The sequence below is a fragment of the Coloeus monedula genome (genome assembly GCF_965178545.1).
Source record: "Coloeus monedula genome assembly, chromosome: 6".
Taxonomy (NCBI): Eukaryota; Metazoa; Chordata; class Aves; order Passeriformes; family Corvidae; genus Coloeus; species Coloeus monedula.
In genome coordinates this window covers 793,384-817,944 of record NC_138786.1, presented here as the reverse complement: position 1 = coordinate 817,944, position 24,561 = coordinate 793,384, and the positions used below count along the sequence as shown (strand labels likewise).

The 24,561-nt window shown below is 58.1% G+C and overlaps 1 protein-coding gene and 2 long non-coding RNA genes across 3 annotated transcripts; 1 reads left to right on the top strand and 2 right to left on the bottom strand.

Annotated features, from left to right (window-relative positions):
- Nucleotides 1–263: 263 nt before the first annotated feature.
- LOC309574427 lies at nucleotides 264–4,937 on the bottom strand. Its single transcript, XR_014226533.1, has 3 exons — nucleotides 4,789–4,937; nucleotides 4,492–4,643; nucleotides 264–375 (listed from the first exon to the last, which is right to left on the bottom strand). It is a non-coding gene; the product is annotated as an uncharacterized lncRNA (long non-coding RNA).
- Nucleotides 4,938–9,537: 4,600 nt separating this feature from the next.
- LOC309574422 lies at nucleotides 9,538–11,844 on the bottom strand. Its single transcript, XR_014226526.1, has 3 exons — nucleotides 11,711–11,844; nucleotides 10,690–10,795; nucleotides 9,538–9,991 (listed from the first exon to the last, which is right to left on the bottom strand). It is a non-coding gene; the product is annotated as an uncharacterized lncRNA (long non-coding RNA).
- Nucleotides 11,845–23,233: 11,389 nt separating this feature from the next.
- Nucleotides 23,234–24,297, top strand: LOC309574418 (mas-related G-protein coupled receptor member H-like). Its single transcript, XM_082284094.1, has one exon. It carries the CDS (start codon nucleotides 23,328–23,330, stop codon nucleotides 24,273–24,275), a length of 948 nt encoding a protein of 315 aa, XP_082140220.1. The 5' UTR covers nucleotides 23,234–23,327; the 3' UTR covers nucleotides 24,276–24,297.
- Nucleotides 24,298–24,561: the final 264 nt, after the last annotated feature.

Sequence of the window (24,561 nt, the reverse complement as noted above, 5' to 3'; positions counted from 1 at the left end):
GAAGCGGGATCAGGGTGACAGATGCTGCATTTTGGGCACCCTGAGAGTTTCTCTCCCCCTTGGAGATTTCCTGCAGGGATGGGGCAGGGCAGGGAGCAGAATTAACCCTGCACCTCCCGTGGGCACTGCTGGCCTTTGTCTCTCTGCTGTGCCATCAGCCTGTGGGAATTTGCTGCTGCCGCTGCCACCCCACCTGGGGGCTGCGTGCTCCTGGCAGCCCTTCCCAGCCCCACACCCGAGCTCCAGCGCTGCCTCCAGGCTGTGTTGGGAGAGTTTGCTGGGAATGTGCCTCATCCCTGGGAGTATCCTTTCCTTCCAGAGTGGCTGGATGGAGCTTCTGGGTTTGTCAGCTTCAGAGTTTGCTTGCAAAAGTCACTGCAGGGAAGAATGACAAGGAGGTTTGTCAGAGTGCTGCTGTCAGACCCCACCTGCCAGTCTGTGCTTTGGCTTGGAGGTTGTTGGGTATTGGCCCTGCAGGGAATGAATGTCCCCTTCCCACCTCAGTCCAGCAGATCCCAAGGGCTCTTCTGGAGTACTTACTCTTTGCTTCCCTTTGGGATAACTTAATCTGCACCCTTCCAGGAGCAATTCCTTGGCTTCTCCTGGAGAAAACCCCAGGGCAGAGGCAGTGTGCAAAGGAGCCCCGAGCTGTGCTTGGAGCAGAGAGTGCTGAGAGCTGCGTGTGCCTCTGCTGCCCCAGGCTGGCAGTATCCCCATGGCACAGACTGGGCAAATGGCATTAGAGGGAGCACAATCCCTTCCTGGAAGAGGTTTTCTCCTGTGCAGATCAGGCACAGGGCAGGAAGGGAACTTTGGAGATCAGCTGCTTTCCCCCAGAAAGCATCACTCACACCAGCATGGATGACATGACCTGTGCCCACTGCTCACCATGCACCCAGCCAGAATCAAGAGCAAAGGTGGGTTTGGGTGTGAGCACTTGAAATAACTTGGAAAGAGAAGCAATCACCTTTTGCTGCTTCTTTCTTTCTTGCAGATGCTGCGATTGCCTCTGGGCACATGGGCTGAGCTCTCCCTGCAGGGGACTGTCAGGCCTTACCAGCTGTGAGGTTGTGTTCTTCTCAGTGGGGAACTGGAAATAATTATTAATTAATTAATTAATTGCAGAAGTGTTTGCTGAACCTTTCCCCTTTCCTGGTAGATCTTCTCTTTCTGCCTCTGAATTTACAGCTGTTCCCTGGTGTCATTGGCCCTGCCTGAATTCCTTGCAGCTCCTCACTGGGAAAACCTGGGATAACTTTGAGGGGACAGAGGAGACATTTTTAGCTGAAAACCTGGGGTGGCTGAAAGGGGACACAAGAATTGTTTGTGTAGGAAAATGGGAGGGGATGTCGAGGGGAGTGAGGTGGCATTTTTGAGGGAAAAGCTGAGGTGATGTTTAGGGCAGAGAACGCACATTTTTGGGGCAGAAAAGAGTTAATATTGCACAGGAAGGAAAACTTGGGGGGTAAAATTTGATGTAATCTGTAGGGGACAGAATGAATGTTTTGGTGTAAAAATGAGGTACTCAGTAGTAGACAAATAAGGAAAATTTTGGAGGCAAAATTTGACAAAATCTCAAGAGCAGAGAATGAACACTTGGAGGGAAAAATGAGGTGATGAGTACTGAGCATGGGGGAAAATTTGGGGGCTAAATCTGAGCTAATCTCTAGGGGAGAGCATGAACACACTGAGGTAACATGAGGGAATCAGTTGTGGGCAGGTAGGGAAACTTGTGTAAAAATAACCTTAAATAAGCTGTAGAAAGAACATTTTGAGGTCAAAATGAGGTAATCAGTAGTAGAGAGATGGAAGACTTTGGGGGTAAATCTTGATAGAAGCTACATGGTAGAAAGTAAATAAATATTGAGGGAAGAATGAGGGAATCAGTAGTGGACAGGTAGGGGAATTTTGGGGGGTAAAACTTGAAATAATCTAAAGGTTGAGAATGAATCTTTTGAGGTAAAATGAGGTAATAAGTTGTGGACAGTTAAGGAAAATTTGGGGGGTTAAACTTGAGGTAATCTCTAGGGAGAGTGTGACCACTGACATGAACTGAGGCAGTCACTGGGGCAAGGCAAGGAAATTTCAGGTGTAAAACTTGGGAAGATCTGTAGGGCAGAGAATGAACATATTGAGGAAGCAATGAGGTGATCAGTAGCCAACATTAGGTAGAATGTGGGGGGCAAACCCTGAGGTAATTCTGTAGGAATAGTAAGGGTTTTTGAGAAAAAATCTGACCTAATTTGTAGGGGGCAGAATGAACATTTTGGGGATAAGACAGAGATAACCTGAGTGGTTTTGGTTTTAAAATCTAGTCAGTGTACAGGGGACAAAATAGACATTTTGGTAATAAAATCCGAGTTCATCTGCAGAAGAAAGAACTCATGTTTTGAGGTAAAAAGGAAGCGATCAGAATTGGACAGGTAGGGAAAACTGAGGGGGTAAAATGGGAGGACATCTCTAGGAGAGAGCAGGAGCATCCTGAGGTAAACTGAGGGAATTGCTGTGGACAGGTGGGTAAATCTGGCAGGTAAAACTTGAGGGAATCTCCATGGTAGAAAATGAGTATTTGGAGGTAAAAATGAAGTACTCAGTGGTGAAGAGGTACAGAAAATTTTGGGGATAGACTCTGAGGTGATCTGTAGCAGAGAGAATGCACTTGATGGGGTAAACTGAGGTAATCACTTATGGACAGGTAGGGAAGTTCGGAGGGGTAAAAACTGAAAGCATCTGTAGGGCAAAGAATGAAAAGATTGAGGTGGGAATGAGGAAAGAGGTAGTGGACAGGTGGGGAAAGTTTTGGGGGCAAATCTTGTGGTAATCTCCAGAGCAGAGAAAGAATGCTTCCCTGTAAAAAATGAGGAACTCAGAAGGAGACAGATGGGGACATTTTGGGGGTAAAATCTCAGGTCATCTCAAGGTGAGGGAAGGACTATTTGGAGGTCAACTCAGCACTCACTGTGTCTTCCTTCCTTGGCAGCAGCTGGCAGGGAAGGGAGAAGAGGCCTCAGGCTGGAGAGGGGCAGGAGAAAGGCACTGTGGGCAAAGGCACCTCCCTGGCATCCCCAGGGCACCTGTGGGGAACACAGTGGACACTTGGGGAGCAAAGGGAGGTGATGGCATTGTCCCTTTGGGGGATGCTGGCATTTAGATCATTCCATCCATTTGCCTGCTGACATTTCCCAGCCCAGGGGCTTTGGCTGCCAGGGCAGCACAAAGATTGTTCCGTGGGTGGTGCGCAGATTTGGGGGTTGGCTTTGCTAGTTCAGATGAATTCTACCCAAAGCCCTGAATTCCCTGCTGAATTGCCACTGGAACAGCCTCCCAGTGCCTCCTGGAGCATGGATATTCCCATGCAGAGCTGCCTATTTAACACCAGCTGTGTCAGGAACCAGCAGAGCTTCCAGGGAAGCTCAGCAGGGTCAGGGCAAGGACAGCTTCATGTTCCATAGAATTTGCTGTTTGTAACCCTCATCCCCCAGCCCCCCCAATGTCCCTGGGGCACCTGACAGAGTTCCCTGGAATTCAGCTGCCTGCACCCCCCGAGCTGGGGCTCCAGGTGATGTTTTAAAGCAGGAACAGGCGCTGGCTGGACACGCTCCCAGCCCCTGCTGAGGCAGCCCCTGTGCCCACGGGAGGACTTCTCTCCCTGCAGGAGTTGATTTCATTCCAGAGCCTCAGGAGTGGCCTCTGCAAGTTCTTTTCCCTCAGGAAAGGGATGCACATCCCTGCCTTCAGGGCACCTGCAGTGGGAGCCACCTGGGAAAGCTTTCCATCAGTTGTGCAGTTCCAGCTGGCTCCCCAAAAACTCCCAACTCAATCCAAAGAGATTTCTCTGACTCTGACCTTTCATTTGAAGGCATCTCTGAGGGCATTGCTTGGCATTTCATTGCTGTGGGGGAAGCTTGCCTTGGCTTTAACACTGCTGAGGGATGATGGCCTCAGGCTGGAAGGGAAGGCATTTTGGGTGGCTGGGACATAGCTGGCAGGAGTGTGGGAGGTCAGCACTGGGAATTGCTGTCTGAGCCCCTCTGCAAACAGCCCATTCTGACATTCCCCAGTGCCAGCTGTTCCTTGGGGCATTTCTGGGGTGTCAGTGGGGTCTGTCGGGGCTGAAGCATCTCTGGGTGCCTGTTCAGAGCAGCCCCTGGCCGAGGGGCCGCGGGCAGCCCTTTATCCATGTCCATCCCAGCGCTGCCCGGGCAGCCCAGTGCCCGTTCCGGGGATGTGTGTTTGGCACACTGCGTGCCACGGGCAGGACACTGCAGGCACAGCTCCTCTCTGCAAATCCAAAGCACAAGAGCTGCTGCTTCCCTTCCTGGGCCTCCCGGCCTTCTCCCTGCCCCCATTCCCTGCCAGCTGGGACACACAGAGGGAGCACCAAGGAACACTCCTGGCAGTGAGCAGGAGTCACTGAGAGCTCTGTGCATCTGGGCCACAAAAGCTCCCCAGCCTCAGCAGCCACTGGGATTTTGGGCTGTGAACACTCACCTGAGGGAAAGGCCCCTCTGCAGGCAGGAGCAGCCCTGACACTCTCCAGAAGAACTTTGGCCATGGACCAAGTGAACCCTCAGGCCTTGCCTTGCTCATTTCTCCCTGGAAAGGGCCATGGAATGAGCACCTTTACAGCTGTTGGGTAAATCCTGGAAAGGGCAGGAAATCAGGGTTATGGGATGAGTTTTGTGCTGCCACACAACTAACTGATCACCTGTGTTGTTCCATGATCAGGGGCTGGGGTGTAAAGCAGCATTAGCATAAAAGAAGGAGCTGTATTTGCATAGGAATTACCTGGCTGGCACTTGGCATTCCTATCCTAGGCAGGACATTCCCAGGAGCTGAGATTGGCTTGGTTGGAGCAGTGTACTGAGAATGCCCAGGTGTGGGTTCAATCCCCAGAGGAGCCATTCACATAAGGGTTCGACTTGGTGGTCCTTGTGTATCCCTTCCCACTCCGGATCTCCTGTGCTCTAGAAATAAAGAATAAACAGTTTCCACTGGACTTTGAAACCCAGAGGTTTTTGCATTGGAGCGTGCAAGCCCCAGAGAAAGCGGGGGGGAGGAAGGAGAGCATCAGGTCTCACCCGGCAGGTATCGGATGAGCGGCCCAAGCAGCAGCGAGCCCCGGCGAGGCCCCGGTCCCGCAGCGGGCGCAGTCAGAGCAGGAGCGGCAGCAGCGGCCTCGGCGCCAGCGCCCGGCCCGGAGCGGCTCGTCCCGCTGCAGGCGCGCTGGTTGGGCGGGGGCGCGGCGGGCGGGAGGCCCCGGGGGAGCGGCCCGGGGCAGGGGGAGCGGCGGCCTCGGCAGTGCCGGGGCTGGGGGAGCTCCGCGTCCCCGCGGGGGCTGCGGGCGGGGCCGGGCCGGGAGCGCCGCCGCTCCGGTTGCGCCAGGGGGCGCCCCACAGGGCGGGCGGCGCTGAGGGAGCGGCGGCCTCGGGGGGGGCCGGGGCGGGCACGGGCGGTCCCCGCGGCCCGGCCGCTTCCAGGCGCGATCCAGCGCCTGCTGCGGGGAAGCGCCGCCCTCCCGGCGGGCCCGGCACCGGCACGGCCCCGGCTCCCCGCGGCCGCAGCGGGAGCGTAGCCGGAGCTCCGGCGGGACCCCGGCCCCGCGCTGGCCGCAGCCGGAGCGGCAGCGCCGGGCTCGGCGCCAGCGCCAATCCCGGAGCGGCTGTTCCCAGCCGCGGCGATCCCGATGCCTAATGCCATCCCCCATCCCACCTCAGTTCTCCGAGCCCGGCAGCCGCACCCCGCCCGCCGAGCGACAAGCGGCTCGGCCCGGGACCCCCAGCAAACACCGACAGGACCCGGACACGAATCCCCGGGCCCGGGTCCCGTTCCCGGTCCCACCTCAGCGCCTCGGGCTCGGCGCAGCGCCGGGAGCAGCCCCCGGTGCCGGGCTCCGCACAGCGCTCCGAACGACGGTCCCGCCGCAGCCCGGGAGGAGCAGGATGAGCATCCACCGCACAAAGCGGAGCGGGCGCGGATCCGCCGGCATTTACGGGCGCGGGCGGGGCGGGGCGGGCCCGGCACAGGTGTGAAGGGCGGGGTCCGCACAGGTGCGCGGGGCCCCAGAGCGGCTGCGCGGGGCGGGGCCGAGGGGATTTAAGCCTCGGGAATCGGCCCCGCCGCCATTTGCTCCCTCGGCGCTCGGTGGGAGAGGCTGTGGCCGGGCCGGCCTCTATATCTCTATATCTCTATATCTCTGTGTTTCTTTTCCTTTATATTTGTCTTTACCTCTCTTCTTCCAACCCTCTCCGTTCTTTCCCCTCTGCCTCCCCTCCCCCACCCCCTACACCCCCCCCTTACCCCCCCCCTCTCCCCCCTAGCCCTCCCCTCCCTCCCCCCCGGCCCGGTCCCCCCCATCCCCCTCCCTGTCCCCCTACACACCCCAACCCTGCCCTACCCCCCCACCCTCTCTCCCCTTCTCCACCGTTCCTTCCCCCCCATCCCGGGTCCCCCCTGCCCCCTCACCCTGCTCCCCTTCCCCTCCCAATTCTCCCCACCTGCCCTCAGTCCTCCCCCTCCGTCCCCCACCTTTGCTTCCCCCTCTACCACCTTCTGTTCCTCTTTCCTCTTTCCCCCTCTGTACCTTGACCCCGCCCCACCTGTGCTCCGTCCTCATCCTCCCCCCCCTCCTTTCCTGTCCCCCCATCCCACCTCTCCCTGCACACCCCGAACCCCCCACCTGCGCTCCTTCTTTGACCCCCTCTGCTCCCTTCTTCCCGTCCTCTGTCCCGTCTTTCCCCCGCAGCCGCGGGGCTCGGGGCGCCGGAGAATAAAGCCCAGAGGGCCGGAGCCCGGCGCCCCTGCCCTCGCTGGAGCCCCACACGGGCCGGGCCCGCTCGGCGGGTCCCCCGTGCAGTACAACAACAGCGCCGGGGCTCCGGCTTTCCACACATCACACTGGGGATCCCCTCCTCAGGAGGGGTTCCCGGGGGGGGTGGTGGGTTTCGGGGAGGGTGGTGGGTTGGGGTAGGGTGGGCCCCCTCCTGAGGAGGAGGTCCCGGGGGGGTGGGGGGTCCGGGGGGGGTGGGTGGGGTGGGCCCCCTCCGGAGGAGGGGGTCCCGGGAGGGGGTCAGGGTGGGCCCCCTCCGGAGGGGGGGGTCCGGGGGAGGGGGTGGGGCGGAGGGGGGACTTTCACCCCCCTCCAGTCCCCGCCCCCTCTCCCGGACCCCCTCCTCCGGACGGGGCTCACCCCGGCCCCCTCCCCGGGACCCCCTCCTCCGGACCAGGGGGGGGGGGGGGCGGGTGGGGTGGGGTGGGGGGGCCGGACGGGAGGGGCTGTTGGTTTGGCCTGTGAGCTCTATGTCTGTTCATGCCGCAGAGTGACGTGACCCCCTCTGCTTCCCCCCCACCCCACCCGCCCCCCTCCCTCCCGGGGCCCCGGTCCGGAGGAGGGGGTCCGGGAGAGGGGGCCGGGGGGAGCCCCGTCCGGAGGAAGGGGTCCGGGAGAGGGGGCGGGGACTGGAGGGGGGGAAAGTCCCCCCTCCGCCCCACCCCCTCCCCCGGACCCCCTCCTCCGGAGGGGGCCCACCCTGACCCCCTCCCGGGACCCCCTCCTCCGGAGGGGGCCCACCCCACCCACCCCCCCCGGACCCCCCACCCCCCCGGGACCTCCTTCTCAGGAGGGGGCCCACCCTCCCCGAAACCCACCACCCTCCCCCCGGGAACCCCTCCTGAGGAGGGGATCCCCAGTGTGATGTGTGGAAAGCCGGAGCCCCGGCGCTGTTTTTGTACCGCACGGGGGACCCGCCGAGCGGGCCCGGCCCGTGTGGGGCTCCAGCGAGGGCAGGGGCGCCGGGCTCCGGCCCTCTGGGCTTTATTCTCCGGCGCCCCGAGCCCCGCGGCTGCGGGGGAAAGAGGGAAAGGGGAGAGTCAGGGAGGGATGAGGGGGGTAGGGAGAGGAGTCGGGGTGGGTTGGGGAGAACGAGGGGGGAAAGGATGATGGACAGAGGAGAGGTAGAGGGGGAAGAGAGGGGAGTCGGGTTGGGGAGCGGGGTACGGAGAGGGGAGAAAGGAGGGGTACGGGGGTCGGGGATGCGCAGAGGAGCAGGGAGAGAGGGTGGGGGGCGCTGGGGAGAGGGCAGGAGGGGGGCTGGGAGAGAGAGAGAGGGAGGGTGTGGGGAGAGAGAAAGAAACTGGGGGAGCAGGAAAGAGGTGATAAGCGGGGGAAGAAGGAGGAGGAGAAGGGCAGGAGAAAGAGGGGGAAGAAAGAGGGGGAGCGGGGGCCTCTCCCGGGCCACGCCAGGGGAGCCCGGCCCGGCCGCAGCCTCCCCGAGCTCTGAGGGAGCAAATGGCGGCAGGGGCGATTTCGGGGCCTTAAATCACCTCGGCCCCGCCCTGCGCAGCCGCCCTGGGACCCCGCGCACCTGTGCGGACCCCGCCCCGCACCTGAGCCGGGCCCGGCCCCGCCCCTGAAGCCGCCCCCGGCCCCGCCCGGCCCCGCCCGGGACCGCCCCAGAGCCCCGGCCCCGCCCGGCCCCGGGGCCCGCCCTGCCCGGCACGGGGGCGGCTCCATCGCTCGGGGCCCCGCCCCTCTCTCCCGGGCCGGGCCCGCCCCGCGCACCGGGGCCGCACCGGGGCCGCTCCCGGGACCGGGGCTCCGGGTCGTGCCGGCGGCCGCTGCGGGTCCCGGGCGGTGCCGCCTCTCCCCCGGCGGGATCGGGGCTGGGATCGGCACCGGCAGGAGCCGCTCCGGGACGGGCGCTGGGGCCGAGCCCGGCGCTGCCGCTCCTGCTCCGGCCGGCTCTCCGCGGGGAGCCGGGGCTGTGCCGGCGCCCGGGCAGCCCCGGGATCCCGAGCCGGGCCCGACGCGCCGGGCCGGGCTCCGCTCTCAGCCCTGAGCCCCTCCCGGAGCCCGCCTTGGGCCCCACGACGCGGCCCCGGGCTCTGCCGCCAGCCCCGGACGCGGCGCTGAGTCGCTGCTCCCGAGCTCTGCGTGGGGCCGGCGAGCCCGGCTTCGGGCTGTGCCTGAGGCAGGACTCGGAGCCCAGAGACACACACTCGCCCTGGCCCGAAGAGCCCGCTTTGAGCATCAAAACACGGCACTTGGCCTTTAATTCAGGGCCAGCAAAACGCAGCACTTCCGTTTCTCTTTGTGAGCCCAAACACACAGGACTCGCTCTCTTCCTCAAGCCCTGAGAACAGGATTTAGTCACTGTTTCTGAGTCCCAGCTCTGGCCATACCAGCCTGCTCTCAGGACTCCACAATGCAGGATTTAGTCTCTGCTTTTAAGCTCTGCGCCTGCTTTTGAGCCCCCAAAACGCAGCACTGGGTCTCTTTTTGTGAGCCCAAAACCGCTCCTGTCCCTCGGGTTCGGAGCCCCCAGAAGTGCCCGGGGCCACGGCTGGACCCCAGCTGGGCACCAGCAGCTGCTCCCTCACCCCCCATGGGATGGGGAAGAGACCAGAGACAAAATTCCAGCTCAGAGCAGTTTAATAATGGAAACCAAGACAAATGCAATCATTTGAGAGTAATGACAACACATAGTAACAGTGAGAGCAACAAGAGCAGTGGTAACAATAATGAACAGGAAACAGAGAAAAGCCCCTCCACACCCCCCCCTTTAACATTATAAATCCAAAATTTAATCCAGAGCAACACAAACTCCCAGCGTGGGGCATTTCCATATTCCTGTTCCTTTCTCTGTGTTCTGTCCTGGGGATTTGTGGACTGAGGGAGGCACTGGCTGCTCCTCTGGCCAAGGGGAAGGCTCCTGTGCTATTGCCATGAAGGGAACACCTGGAATTACTGCCCTGGGAGCCCAGTCTGGTCCTTCCAGTGACTGGGGGGCACCCAGAGGGTCTTTACACGAAATGAAAATGACATCCTGGTCCAGTGCATTGACAGCAGGATTGGACACTCCTGGCCAAGGTGACCAGTCCGTGGGAGTCGCACCGGTGACCATCCAGGGGGGATTTTAACTTGGAGACTTGCAGATTTCAGCGTGCAGAAGCTCCAATTCTTTTTGGCACCTCTTGTTTAAATGTCTCCCCACTGGAAGAGGTCAATTAGTCTTTTTACTGACCTGACTGCCAGAGGCAGGGAAAAACAATCAGCATTCCCTGAACGCCTCCAGCACTTCCATGTCCACCTGCAAGGAGTGGCCGATGGGCAGGAGCCTGCCCAGAACAGGCTCAGAGATGGGGCTTTCAACCCAAACCATTCCATCATTCCATGATCTCTGCCTGTATTGATGTTGCACTGTTCCCTCTCCAATTTAGATTCCCAAATTTAGATGATTTATTCAAGGAATCATTTTAAAATTATTCAGGAATAAAAAGGGAAGCATCAAACATACAAGAATCATTCCTACACCCACCAAACCATTCTTAACTGGAAGCCTATTCCCTCATCTCTGTCCTTGTTTTGCTTTCCTGGAAAACCTTGTGATCCCAGAGTCTCTCAGAGCGATGTACTGGCATTACTGGAAGGTTTGCTCTGTCAGAGAGCCTGGGGGATTTACAGCACTTGTTCCTCTGCATCTTTATCCTTTCATCAGCTTTCCCCTGGAACAGTGCTGTGAGAGAAGCTTGGAATTACCAGAAATGGATCAGGTTCACATTTTTTCCCCACCAGTTTTCAACTGTTTTGAAATGTGCCCAGGAACACTGCTGTGAAAGGATCAATCAGAACATCCTGAAAGAGAAAACCACCTCCAGCAGGAGCCAGAATGATCCCATTTCTGTTCTTACCTGGTCCTGCCAGAGCTCCCAACAGCCATTCCCATTCCGAAACAAGAGCTATGGAAGGCATTCCTGCTGTCCGTGAGGGTGAGGAGGCAGTTCTGGATGTTCTTTGCTGTGGAACCAGACAACAAACAGAGTGTAAATGATCCTGGTGGTCCCTTCCAAGCCAAACCAGCCCGTGATTCCATGCGTGGATCAGCACCTGTCCCAGCTCCATTCCAGAAACCTCCTCCCACTAACCCAGAACTTTCCTTTTTCTGCTCAACATCAGGGATTTGCTGCCGAGTGCCCCGGGCAGGGGATGCCTCAGCCTTCCCTGGGACCGCAGCATTCCCTGGGCTGCCTCAGCATTCCCTGGGCTGCCTCAGCATTCCCTGCGCTGCTGTTCCACGCCCATCCCGTGGTCCAGCGCCGTTCCGGGCTGCAGTGCCGGGCTCTCCCCACGGGGCGGCAGCACCGGGAGCGAGCAGCCCCGGCCGGTCCCGCTGTCTCGGGGCAGCTGCGCCTTTAACCCGCCCTGAGCCGGCGGGGCCGTGAACACAGCGGGCACAAACCCCACTGCAGATTAACCCAGATTTTACCCCAAAATGTTCATTTTGTCCCCTACAGAATCCGCCCCGGAGCGACGCCTTGGGCCCCGCACGGCCGAAGCAGCTGCGGTGTCCCGTGCCCGCAGCTCCCGCTGTGCCGGGACAGCGATCCCTGTGCCAGGGCACCCATCCCTGTGCCAAACACCCATCCCTGTGCCGGGACACCCATCCCTGTGCCAGGACAGCGATCCCTGTGCCAGAGCACCCATCCCTGTGCCAGGGCACCCATCCCTGTGCCAGAGCACCCATCCCTGTGCCAGGGCACCCATCCCTGTGCCAAACACCCATCCCTGTGCCAAACACCCATCCCTGTGCCAGGACAGCGATCCCTGTGCCAGGACACCCATCCCTGGGCCGGGATACTCATCCCTGTGCCGGAATACCGATCCCCCGCGGCCCCCGCCGTCCGCTCGGGGCTGTCCCCGTTCCCCGATCACCTCCGAGCCCGGAGCACCCGCCCCGGTGCCCCCGGCCCGGCCGCGCTGCTCCCCGGGCTCCCCGCCATTGCCGCTCCCGGCGAGGAAGGGCGGAAGTCACCGGTACCGCACCGATGCGGCGATCGGGTCCGTGGCTATTCGACCTTCCCAAGATGGCGGCCGGAAGGACCCCGCTCCGTCGATTCGGCTGCCTGAATGCTCCCGCCTGCCCCAGGCGCCGCTGGCCCCACAGTCGGTGTCCGCAAAGCGGGAAACGCCTCAGAAAATTGTGCTGAAAGCTCTGGGTTTGTGTCGGCGTCGCGTTCAGGCAGCCGAATAGACGGACCGGGAGGCCTTTCAGCCGCCATCTTGAGAAGGTCAAAAAAGCTGCGTAATGAGCGCCATCTTTGGTGTGGCAATCCCGTGACTTCCGCCCGCCGTCGCCATCTTGGGTGCTGCCAGAAGCCACTTCCGGTTCGGCCGCCATCTTTAGTGTGGCACACCTAAGGCCCCCCCGCCTCACAACGGCGTCTGTCTATTCGGCTGCCTGAATCCGGCCCCGACTCCAACACCGGCCCCGCGCTTTCCGCGCGATTTTCCGCGGCGCTTCCCGGTGCGAGGACACGGCTGGCGGGGTCAGCGGCGCCGGAGGCGGGGGACGGCCCCGCGACCGGCGGCAGGCATTGGCAGGGACGCCTCTCAAAGGGTCCTATCGCGTCCGCCATCTTGAGTGTGGCGGAAGTGGCACCCGCCCTCTGCAAGGTCCTGGCAGCTGCTAATAAAGCGTCACTTAGCGCCATCCCGAAAGCGCCCAACTGCGCCTTCCTTTCCGAGCCGCCCTCTCGAGAGCGGCACATTGGCATCTCTATTCTGACCGTGCCCGCCCGGTGCCTCCCGCCCGGGTCGCGCTGCGACCGCGCCTCTGCTGCCCGGCAAAACCGGCCCCGCCGGGCCGCCCCCCGCGCTGTCATTCCCCGCGGTCGCCGCCCCGCACGGCGCCCGCTCCTTTCCATAGCTGTGGCCCCGCTCATGCACGGCCGTGTCCCTCGGCTCCGAACCGCCCTTCGCCCCTCCCCTCCGCTGACAGACCCGGCCCCGCTCGCTCCCGCTCCTTGCCACGCTCGGCAGCCACCGAGGCCGCCGCCCTCTCGGCTCAGCCGGCACCGGGCGGCAGCAGCGCCGCCCAGCTCAGCCCGGGGGCAGGCACAGAGCACAGGGAAAAGCCGGCTCCGGGCGCTCTGCAGCTCCTGCAGCCCGAGCGTCTCGGCTCCTGGGGCCAGGCGCTTGCTGCTTTCCTTCCTACAGAAAAACGCCGGCTCCTTATTCTCAAAACCTGCGGATCTCTATTCCCAGCTTCTTATATTGCTGTATGCGACAGAGTAGAGAGAGAGGGCTGGCTCATTTCAAAATGAATTTACATCTAAATTAGTAGTATTTGTCTATAGCTGTAAAAATGAAGAACTTAACAGCTTTTAGTATTTTACACTGTCATACACACATCCCTCCCAGTGGATTTTCTGGCAGTTTTGGGCCCCTCTGGGGGAGGACACCCAGCACTGGCCCCCCTCATTCCCCACTCACCTGCTCCTCCACCGCATCGTGGCTCTCCCAGGGACATTGGGGGGGCCCAAGTGACATTCAGAGCCCCCGAGTCTCCACCCCCTCCCTCAGCCTTTTTTCCTCACCCCCAAAGAATGCACAAAACGAGACAAACTGCCCTGGACGGCAGCACGGCACTTTCATAAAGCCATTTCCATGCAAACATCCCCCAGAAAGGGGCTCGGCAGGCACAGCCAAGGGGGGCAGCCCCCAGCAGGCTCGGAGCTCCTCCCCAGCTCCGGTGTCCCGGGCTGGCACGGGGGCAGCGGCCCCACGACGCTGCCGCGGCTCCCGCTCCGGCTCCGCTCCTGCGCTCGGGGCAGGGGCAGGAGCTGTCCCATCCCTTCCCTACCGCGCCGCTGCTGCCCCCGCCAGGCTGCGGCTCCGGGATCCCAACCTGCGCTCACGGACACATCGAGCGCTGCGGGGGGAGCACGGGGGAGAGACCAGGAGAGGCAGAAAGAGGGAGCGGGAGCAGAGGGGACACAGGAGGAAAAGGAAGAGCAGGCTGCAGGATGAAACTGAAAAAAACCCCACCTGCGATGGGCAGCACGACAGAGAGGGATTAAAAAAGAACAGGGCCAGGGGACGGGACAGAAGGATCCCGTGAGAAACAACGGCACAGGGAGCACGACGGATCCCCCGAGAAGAAAAAGGAACAGCAGTGAGGCATGGAGAAGGACAGAGAGAAAGACGGAGCGCTAAACACACAGCAAAGACAGAGGGATAATACAGAGACAGAGAGGGAAACAAGGACAGAGGGAGGAAATGAGCGCGGCACGGGGGCGTGCGGGGAAGACGGGCAAGGTGCAGCAGAGGGATGGGCAAAGAGAGGGATGGGCAGCAGGACAGGGGCTCCCAAGAGAAGGGTACCGTGAGGGAGAGGGACCGAGCAGCCAATGCAGACAGGGACAGGCAAAAGGACAGCGAGAGGGACAAAGAAATACAGTCAGACTGCAGCACAAAGGAAAGAGGAGAGCAAGAAAGAAGGAAAGAGAAAGATGCGGGCGGCGAGGGAGACACAGAGAGACAGAACAGGGAGAGGGATTGAGCAGAATTTATTCAATAAAGGTCAGTATGGATTTCTTAAAAGAACACCAGAACATCCCTATCACGGAACTCTGCTGCCTGCTTCAACTTCACAGCTGTCGGGGAATATTTCTCCCCCCTCTCCTCTCCGCGGTGTTTATTAAATAAAGATTGAGTACTTATTTCTTAAAAGAAAAGAGAGAGTGAAGCAGTGAAAGGGAATGGCATGGGGAGCACACAGGACAAGAAAGCAACACAAAGGACACAGTGGACAGAGAGAAGAAAAGAGGTGGAAAGTTGGATGGAAGGCTGAAAGAAAATCAGGAGCAAACGCCAGGACTTTAATTAGAGAGGGTGGCTGACGAAGCTGCCAGTAAAGCAGCGGCTCACACAGAAGCTGCTGCTGTCACGGCTCGGCCCGGCACTCACTAATTAACATCTGTCTCCGGGCAGGGCCATGAACCCCCTGCTGCAACAGGAGGGGAAAGCCGAGGGGATGATGCGCACCGAGTTCGGTGCCGCTCAGCCCCAATCCCAGCCCGTGGCGCCAGGGAACGCACCCCGATCTCCGAACCTTCTCCCAGGGAAATTCCACCTTCACCCCTTCTCTTCCCCTCCCGGTGTCTCCGTGGGCCCGGAACAAACACGATGAGAGGTTTCTCTGTTGCAGGTTCTTTGGAAATCTTACACTGACTTTGAGAGGGAGCAAGAGGAGGAGAAGACAACCAGGAAACTTTACTGCCAACCAACATCAAAGCCCTCGCACCGGAGAAGAACGAACGGCTCGTTTTTACGCGGCCAAATTCCTTCCAGTTTCAGCATCGTCTGTTTCCCGGCCCTGTGAGAACTGCTGGGCACAGCACCACGAGTGAAATGCTCTCGTGTTCAGAAGGCACAACTGCAGAGAACAGACAGCAAAGCCGTCTCGAGGCAATTTGGGCACACAAAATCCCCCTTTTTGCACCCTGAGCTTTCTGTTAAGCCACACCTGAAATTCCCAGTTTCTCCGTACTCTGCCCCAGAGCTTCCCTCTCCCGTCAGTGCCGTAGGCAGGACTGATTCCATACTCACAAACCCCCCTTGCCACGAGCGGCGCTCTCTGCCCGCCAAGGACACGGCACCGGGCAGGGACATTTCTCCCACTCCCCGGCAGAGACCTCCTCCTGCCACATCCAGGGAACCGCAGCCGCTCAGGGAACACCAACTTGGTCCTGGCCTGGGAACAGGACAGGGACAAGGAACACTTTGAAGTCATTCCCACCTCGGTGCTGTCCAGACCCGGCAGAAAGCACTTCCCACACCTCTCCTGGAATTCTCTTCCCCGGCCCTTCCAGCTTCGGAAGCTTCTGTGGGAGCCTCAAATTTCGGTGCAGCTCAGAAGCTGCACGCGCCTAAAGCATCTCCACGGGAACACGAAGCTTCCCTCGGGCATTTCGTTTCTTTATCCCAAATATTCTCCCCACTCAGCCACAACCTAGAAAGAACAAAAGGGAAAAGAAGGAAGACCAATTAATTCTGACATAAGGAGTCTTGACTATCCCAACACACTGCCAGGTGAAAAAACATCCCTGCCCCTCTAACAAATCCCCCTGATACTGTCTCCATTCAGGATCAATTATTTAAACGTTGTATTAAGGAGCGTAAGAACACAACGCTTGGAATTCTCAAAAAAGGCTCAGCTCGGCTGCTCCAAGCACTTTCCCACCCGGGGAGCTGAGCTGTCCCAGATTTAAACGCCACGTTTGATCCAAATCCGACAGAAATCTGATCTTGTTTGGCTACTGAGCTTTCCCAAAAGCTGTGCAGTCAAGCCTGGAAATCCTCGCTGAAGCTTTGCCATGTCACATTGGGATTTACCCTTGGGAAAACCCCACTCTGAGCACTTGGGTTTCAAGAGGTTGCACCCGATGTTACAGACACAGAATTCCTGTGGCGTTTGGCATTTCCTGCACCTCCAAACACGTGAAAAGAATGAAGTGCAGAGTCCCAAGGCTCCATTATTGCCCTTCTCCTCACATCCCTTTCCTCAGCTGCACGTGGCTTTGTGCCTCCTCTGAAGGGCTGGAAAGGAATTTGGGAACCCCCCCTCAGCTCCTTCGGTTTTCAGCTTTTTCTCTGAGGCAGCCCAAAAGGCAAACAGGAAAAAAAAACAAACCCAGAAGTGCACAAAATCCCAGCCCCTCCCAAGATGCAGCTCCTCACACCACACCTTGGGAGAATCCCTGGTGCTTCCAACACCGCTGCAATCCCACCTGGAGCTGAGCTTACAGGGTGCTCTGCCTAATCCACATGCAAGCCTGGATAGCCCAAAGCCTGCAGGAAAAGAGGAGGAAAAGTGAAGGGGAGAGGGGAAAAAACGGAACTGTGGGTTTTCCCCGTGTTTGCAACAGGATTGAAGGGCAGGATGGAGAGGTTTTGTGGAAAAGAAGTACCAAAGGCTGCTTCATTGCCAGCAATTAGCGCTGCTCAGGTTGAATCCAAGAGGACAAATGCACCAGGATCAAACAGGAGCGGCCGACAGGATGGGTTATGACACAGATCTGTGAAGCTGGAGCCTTCTTTCTTCTCCCGGGCTCTCCCAGAAATTCTCCATGGCCGGACGTGCTCCTGCTCTCCCCGCTGGGGAGGGTGGACTTGGATAGCCCGGGTGACTGGTGAGCCTAAACCAAGAAAGTGATGCAGTGATCCAAGTGTTCTTCCTGAGGAAATGACATATTCTCTGGACCTGGGATAACCTATCCTGTAGATACAGAAATGCTGCTAGCAAGGATTTTCTTGCTATTTTCTAAGCCCGTGAGAGACTTTTCTCTCTCACAGAAGAGGCAGCAGAGTTCTGTAAACAGCCAAACACCTGCAGCCTTGAAAAGTCTTGTTTATGGTACAGTAGGAAAATATTTGGACAATGGATGTTTTAGGATTTTAGCCAATCACCCCAAGGGGTGGCTGATCCTTTGTCCAATTAGACTGTGAAGAAAAAAGTCTATAAAAGAGTTTGTAAAATAATTAAATAAATCAATCTCGCTGCACAATTCCTGCTGCTGGATCTTCTCTCCTCCTCCCTATGGCTGCAGGACACGGTGATATACCCTAGGGGTGCAGTAATACTATCCCATGGCTTTCTCCAGGAAGGGTCCCAGCTGGATATGGTCTCCCACAAAGGATTCCATAGGGGCTCACCTTTTGCTTGGAGCTTGGCTGAAGTCCTCAGCAATGCCAGGGAATGTGGCCATTGGAGGCTTTGGGCAGATCTGGCTCATTTGCCTTTTTAGGCTTTGCTTCCTTCTCTCAGCCTTCCCACTGGATTGGGGTCTCCAAGGAATATGGAAATCCCATTGGATTCCTGCTCTTTTGGACATTTTTTGTACCGTCCCTGTACAAAACGAGGCCCCCTGTTCGGATGCTTTTCCCCACCGCTCCCCGGCACTTTTATCTGCCGGTGCATTCCCTGCGTTGCTTGGGCTCTTCCCAGCTCTCTGAGCTCCTTCACAAGGCAGGAGATCGATTTGGCCCAGGAACTAAACCCTCCCGAGGAATTGTCTGATGCCATCTCTGCATTTGACACCTGATCCTTGTGCTCAAAGGATCCCTCTTTCTTCCCTTCAGCCAATTCCAAGGCTCGCTGCCCCCAGCTGCGATCAGGCCCCAGCCTGATCCCTGCAGTCTTCCCTGCCGGGATCCTGCTCAGGAATCCCTGGGCTACAAATGTAAGAATTCATTCTTCCCACCCCTGCCCAGTTCCAAAGGATTTGGTGTCTGCCTTACCCGGCTGGAGCCTGCTTCCAACTCTGTTCTTGCTGCTTCTGCTGCTTTCCATTGCCCAGGAATTCCACCGATGGAGTGACAGCATTTTCCAGCTCCTCCAGGATTCCCTCTGTTGTGTTTGGGTGCTGGAAGGATATCAAAACCAGGGCCTCACTATCAGGAATTACATCCCTGGATTTGTTCCTTTCCAAGTGTCACCTCTTCCCAACAAAGCACTGGACATCCAAGGAATAGAGAAATTGATGTGCTGACCACTGCTTACTCCTCTGGAATGTCAGAGCTTGGGAAAATGGGCAGCTGGAGCTTTTCCTGGTGCTACCCATGAAGTGTATTTTACCTAAGAGCCCCTGCCCATGCCTTTGCCTGTATCCACCAAAAATCCACCTGTTCATTCCCCAGCTGCTGCCTCCCTCTTTTCCTTTATCCCACAGAATTTTAACAGGTGAATATTCCCCTCTGCAAGAGCACCTTTCATTCCAAACCTAAGAACAAACGAATCATTCCTTTGGATATTAGAATTCCACTGAGAGCAATGGATGCAAAATGATCCTCTCCTGGCCCCTGCTGCATTCCTGGAGCAGGGATTCTTTCCCTCTTTCCCCCACACCCTGCGGTGCCCGCCCTGCCCTGCCCCCTTTTCCGGCTTTGTTCCACAGCTTTTGTTTCCACCTCTTGCATCCTTTCCCTCACTCCAGGAGCTCCCAGCAGTTCCACACCCTCTTTTCTCCCATCCTGATCCTTTCTCCAAGAACAGAGCTGTGCATTCCAATTCCCTTCTCTTTTCTCTGACAATTCCCACCAATCCACACCTAAAGCTGACACAAGGAACACTCAGTGCCCACAAATGCAAATCCAGACCTGGCCATGCCTAAACTCTGAACACACAATCCCCGACCATCTGCATTAATTCAAAGCTAACATTTAGGACACAGTTCAGGCTGCAGCACAAAGTCAATGCAGACAAAGGCTCCACAGGAAACGTGGGATTTCCTTCCTGCAGTGGCATTTATGGCTGAGCAGATCAGAACAAGGCCTGAGCACACAGGACTGGAGAATAAACACCCAGCAACAACCCCTGTGCTCGGCAGGGGCCTGGGGCATCCCAGTCCAGGCTATTGGCTTCTTTTCCTTTTCTTCACCGCAATTAACCTGTAACAGGAACTTGTGAATCCATCCAGATAAGGAGACATTTCCTGAAACAGATCCTCCATAGAAACAGGAACAGAGAAGCTCACTGCCACATCCAAAATCCTTCAGCAAAGCACTTGCAAAAGCAAAGGTGCTGAGGGATTCCCAGGAGCACCAGGGAACCCAAGTGAAGGGGGGAAACCGGCCCACGGCAAACAGCTGCCACTGCTTTGCACTCCAGGCGCTCTGCAAGCGCAGCTTCCCTGGAATTTCACCCTCAGCATCTCTTCCAAGCTCCACAGGGGAACAAACAGGGACTCCAACATCTCCTTCCTTTGTACTTTGAGCAGCACAGGCCCACCAGGAGGAACCGGAATCCAAAGGCAGATCTAAACATGGGACTCCCACTTGCCACTCTCTCTACCTTTTCTCCAGCTTGGCCCTGGGCTGGGAAACAAATGACAACAAACGTTTAAAAACCATCCTTGAGGTGTCTTGAGGATGCCCAGGCCTGGCAGAAAGCCCTTCCCACCAGCCTGCCCAACATAATCAGGTGCAGCTGCATACCCCAAACTGCTCCTGAAATTTGTGCCACACTGATTCAATTACTTGGTTTACTTCTATGAAGTCATTAACTCTAGAAAAAAGGTTTATCGAAATCTGAGGGCTCCAACTAATTCAGGGGACATTTTCCTCAGACAAACAACTAACCCAATGAACTCCTGTGCTGAGAGTTCACCCCCCATCTCACGGGCACCGGCCATGTCACAGCCAAAACCTTCCCCGGACCCAGCACAGCGCCCTGGCCCTCCACACACGGGCACCTCTGGGAGCCATGGGCCAGCAATAGCCCAGCGCCTCTCAGGGGCCTGGGCCAAAGAGCTGCAGCAGCCGGAGCGCCCCGGGGAGAGAGAGGAACCCGCGAGTTCTGCACCCACGCAGCACAGGAGGAGCTGCCCTGGCCCAGCTCTGCCTCCTGTGCCAGCAGCAGCGCGGGCGCAGCTCTCACCCACCAGGGCTGCAAGGGGCAAGCGCCTGCGCCCAGCTGGGCACCGATGTGGCGCGGCCCCAGCGCGCTCCGCGAGTGCCCCCCAGGAACAAAGGGCAGCACCAAACGAGACTCACCCACAGCGCTCCCAAAAACTCTCCAGCACCATTTGCTGCTTCCCTCTCGCTGCCAGGGCCCAACAAGCTCTGGCTCAGGTCCTGTCCCAGGCTCGCCGGTGACCTTGAGAGGAAAAGGTTATGTTCAAATTCAAGCAGGAGCTAAAAACAACAACAGAGAAGCACAGAACGAGACAAATTATCTTCCACCGCCCTCAGTAGCCTCAATTCAGGAGGGTCGGCAGAAACTCAAGAGTTGCACAGGGCAAAGGTCCAGGTGTACCTTTAGATACATTCAAACATCCTGGAGCCCTGGGCTTTCCTAGTGCCTCGGTACCCAACGTCAGGGGGGGAAACCATCCCAGTTCAGGCTTCCCCAGCCCATGTGCAGGTGTCACCCCCAGCCCTCCCAGGGGCTCCCAGTTCCCAGGGCAGAGCAGAACCAGCACCCAGCCAGCAGCCCCTCGGGCCTGGGAGCTGGGGGGCACTTCCAGAAGTACACCATGCCTTGGAGCAAGCTGGCCAAACAATTCCACACCTAAACCCTTCAATCCCTGCAAGTCAAGGCAGACTCCCAAATGCCCAAGAATTCGCAGCTGCCATGGAAAAGTTAAAAGATCAACGTCTGCCTGAACTGCATTTGCAGAGTCCAATTGCACCCATTTTGCTCTGCCTCACGCTGGCAAATTGCCCGGAACGTGCTGTGGACAAGAGCCTGGAAACCATGGAAAACTCCTGACACTGGTATCCCGACTCTGCCTCCTGCAGACACCCAGCTCAGGGAAAGCTTTGCAGCAAAGCCCATCCTAAAGGAGCTGTTTTCCCCGAGGAAGCCCAGCAGCGGCAGCGCTGCCCCAGAGCACAAAGCAGCAGCTGTGCCGGGGAAGAGCATCCTTCAGTTCCTCTGCTGCTCACTTGACCACAGAGCTGTTCCTAGGCCACATTCACCTGCCTGGAGCACCCATGGTCCCGAGTGCCCGGAGCTGGGCTGGCACCGGCACAGGCGGCACGGGCAGGATGGCCCAGGGGCTCAGCACGGCCCCGGCTGCTCCGGGAGTGCCACGGCAAAGATGTGCCTGGTCCCGGCTGGAGCGGGGCAGGAGCGGGGCTGTCGGGGGCAAGGCGGCCCCGGGGGGCTCTGGGCGTGTGCGAGGGGTCAGGAGGGGTCAGGAAGGCTCTGGATGCTGCCGATCCCAAATGTCCGCACTGGAGAGCAGCAGAGCCCGACGGGCAGTGCTTCAAGGTGGGGAGAGGCTGCCGGGCAGGAAACCTGCGGGATGGGATGGGATGGGATGGGATGGGATGGGATGGGATGGGGATGGGGATGGGATGGGATGGGATGGGGATGGGGATGGGGATGGGGATGGGGATGGGGATGGGATGGGATGGGATGGGATGGGATGGGGATGGGGATGGGGATGGGGATGGGGATGTGGTGGGGTGGGGATGGGGATGGGGATGGGGATGGGAAGCAGCTCATCTGTTCTTCCTTGGGCCCGGGGGAGATTTTGGCAATGATCCTGGAGCTGTTCTCGGAATGGGAATTACTTCTGACAAGCAGCCACCTGCCTCACCAGCACAGAAAGCACAGCCAGCACTGCCAGCATTCCAGTGCCACCAGCACCACCAGCATCCCTCTGCTGCTGGAGGGACCATGGCCCCTCAGGGAAGAGAAACGAGGAATGGTAGGAGCCTGTCGTGAGAGGGAAGGCAGCTGGAGAATGGGACATTCTGCAAGGAAGGAGTGTTTCTAATCAGTAGGAAAGGAGGAGCCATTTGAAAAATTGTTCATGTGGGGCTTCTGACAAAAGCCACTTCCTCTGTAGGAAAGAAAACCAAAACAAGTAACTCTGAGGAGGTGGAGCTCTGACAAAGCCAAAGTCACAATTTCCAACTCCCCTGTGACTCCACCCACCCTGGGGGAGCAACACGAGGACAGGGCACGGAGAGGAGCTGGTGGCACAGCAGTGGGCACCTCCTGGTGATCTGGGCACTTTCTCCTTCGTGTTCCTGAGCTGGGAGGAGCCGCTTTAGGGTGTGGATCCCAAAGGAGCAAGGGGTGCCAGGAAGCGCCGCTGATCGGGACAGAGCCCCTGTGCCTGCTGCTGCCCCACACTGAACAGGTCAGTGGAATGTTCTCCTTCCTCCCTGCCCCACCTTCCTCTCCTCCTGCAGCTGCTCTGGTCCTGCCGCCCTCTCCCGGTGACCGCAGTGCCCTCCCCAGCTCCTCCCTGCTCTGCCCTGCTCTTCAATTCTGCATCTTGATACCAAAATGGGCCGGAATAAACTTTCTAAAACAATGGGAAACAGGAGGAAGCAGGAATTCTTTACCTGTGCAGGACACACAGGAGGATCTCTCCTTGTTCTGTGTGTGGGGTGAGACTTTACAGCAGGGGTTTTATCCATTAGAAACACACATTGTCATTCAAATCTGTTTCTTACCTAATTCAAAAAAATCACTTCACTAGAACTGATTTCCGTGAATTCAACTCCTCCTGGAAGTCTTTTGATGGTCCTGCAGATTCATTAAGAGGGGTCTCTGCTGGTCATATTCACTGAATGCTTCAGTATTAAAGGTGACCTTGCCTTGAACTGTTTTTTCTGGATGTGCACTGTTGCTTCTTGTGACAGAACTGCCCCAGAACCACTGCAGGCCTCCTGATCTGTTCCTGCACCGGCTCCAGCCTCATTTCTAGCCCTGGGTGCACACATTTAAATCCTTTAATCTTTTTCACTACTTGGTCTTTCAGCAACACTGGGGAAATGAAAATGTTTATTCTCTATGTTCTTTATCAACTTCCTGCCAAACAGCCCAACCCTCCCACCTCCCTCTCCCACCCCACCATTCCCACTGCCCTCCTCCCCTGCACATCTCACTTCTCTCCACCGAATCCTTCCCACTGCAGGGAGCTGCTGAGGAGCCACTTGGTCCATCCCTGGATTCTCCAAGCACTGACTGCCCATCCACTCTGACCACAGCCGGGGCCACATCCCAGCGCCTGCCCAGCGTCCATCCATGGCGGTGAGCTCCGTGTTCCCACCTTCTGCCTCACCCACCGAAGGAGACGATCTGTGTGAGACAGATGTCACCAACGTGGCCATACACAGTGTGACACTGCTCATCTGCCTCTGTGGGCTGGTTGGGAATGGGGCTCTCTTCTGCCTCCTCAGACGGAAAGGGCGTACTGCCGGCATCTTTGACCTGGCTGTCACTGACTTCTTCTTCCTCCTCTTCGCACTCCCCTCCGCCCTGGTCTTCCTGCTGGAGGATGTGTCCTGCTCTCCTATCCTGCCCCTGATGTACGTGAGATTCCTTTACCTGGTGTCAGTGGTCTCCTGCTACTGGGCACTCTTCTGGGTGACAGCCATGAGCACCAAAAAGGACATGGAAAAGCTCTGCAAGCTCTGCTGCCACTGTGACCTTCCCGATCCCATGATGTGGGTGCTGTGGGGCGCTCAATGCTTGGCCTTCTTCGCTCCCATCATTCTCATTCCCACGGTGGCTTCCCTGTGCCCATCACACGAGCAGGAGCACTGCCGGCTGTCTCTCATCTCCACGTTCTCTGTTACCCTGCTCCTCTTTGCTGCACCTGTGCTCATCACCCGCATAATCAACATTATTAAAGCCAAGTGTGGCTCCCAGCAGCAGCAACCCAAGAGGTTCGATGTTGTTGTCGTCCTCGTTGTGCTCTTGGCTCTCCTTCTGAACCTCTGGAATTTCCTGCAGCAGCTTGGTTACACCGGTGTGTCAAGACAGGTTTTTTTCCTGCTCACCTGCATCCACAGCACCATCAAACCCTTCATCTACTTCTCAGTGGGGAGTTCCTGGAGACCCTGCTCTGTGGGGAGGTGCTGGATGCTCTGTACCGTGGGGTCCCTCAGGGAATCCCTCTGGAGAGTCTTTGAGGAGAGAGAAAAAAACACTCCCAGCAGCAATGATCCTGCCATGGACTCGGTGATCTGAGCCTGTTGATCCCTTCCCCTGTGCTGCTGAAGGACCCCAGGACAGTGACTGAGGGATTCCTTGAGCCAACTGATCAATAAATACCCACGGGATCAGCCTCCCTGGGGTGGTTTATTCCTGCAGGAGAAGGGAGCAGGGGCAGTGCCACGGGCGATGTGGGAGGGATGCTCTGCCGGGAGCACACTGGAGCATGGATTTCCTCCTCCCTCCCAGCTCCACGTGGCTCCAAGCAGCACAGCCAGGCTCAGTCCTGTTCCCTGGCTCTATTCCCCATGGAATGACCCTC

Excerpts from the sequence above, each read along its gene's own strand:
- LOC309574418 (XM_082284094.1), top strand. The coding sequence starts at position 23,328 with ATGGCGGTGAGCTCCGTGTTCCCACCTTCTGCCTCACCCACCGAAGGA.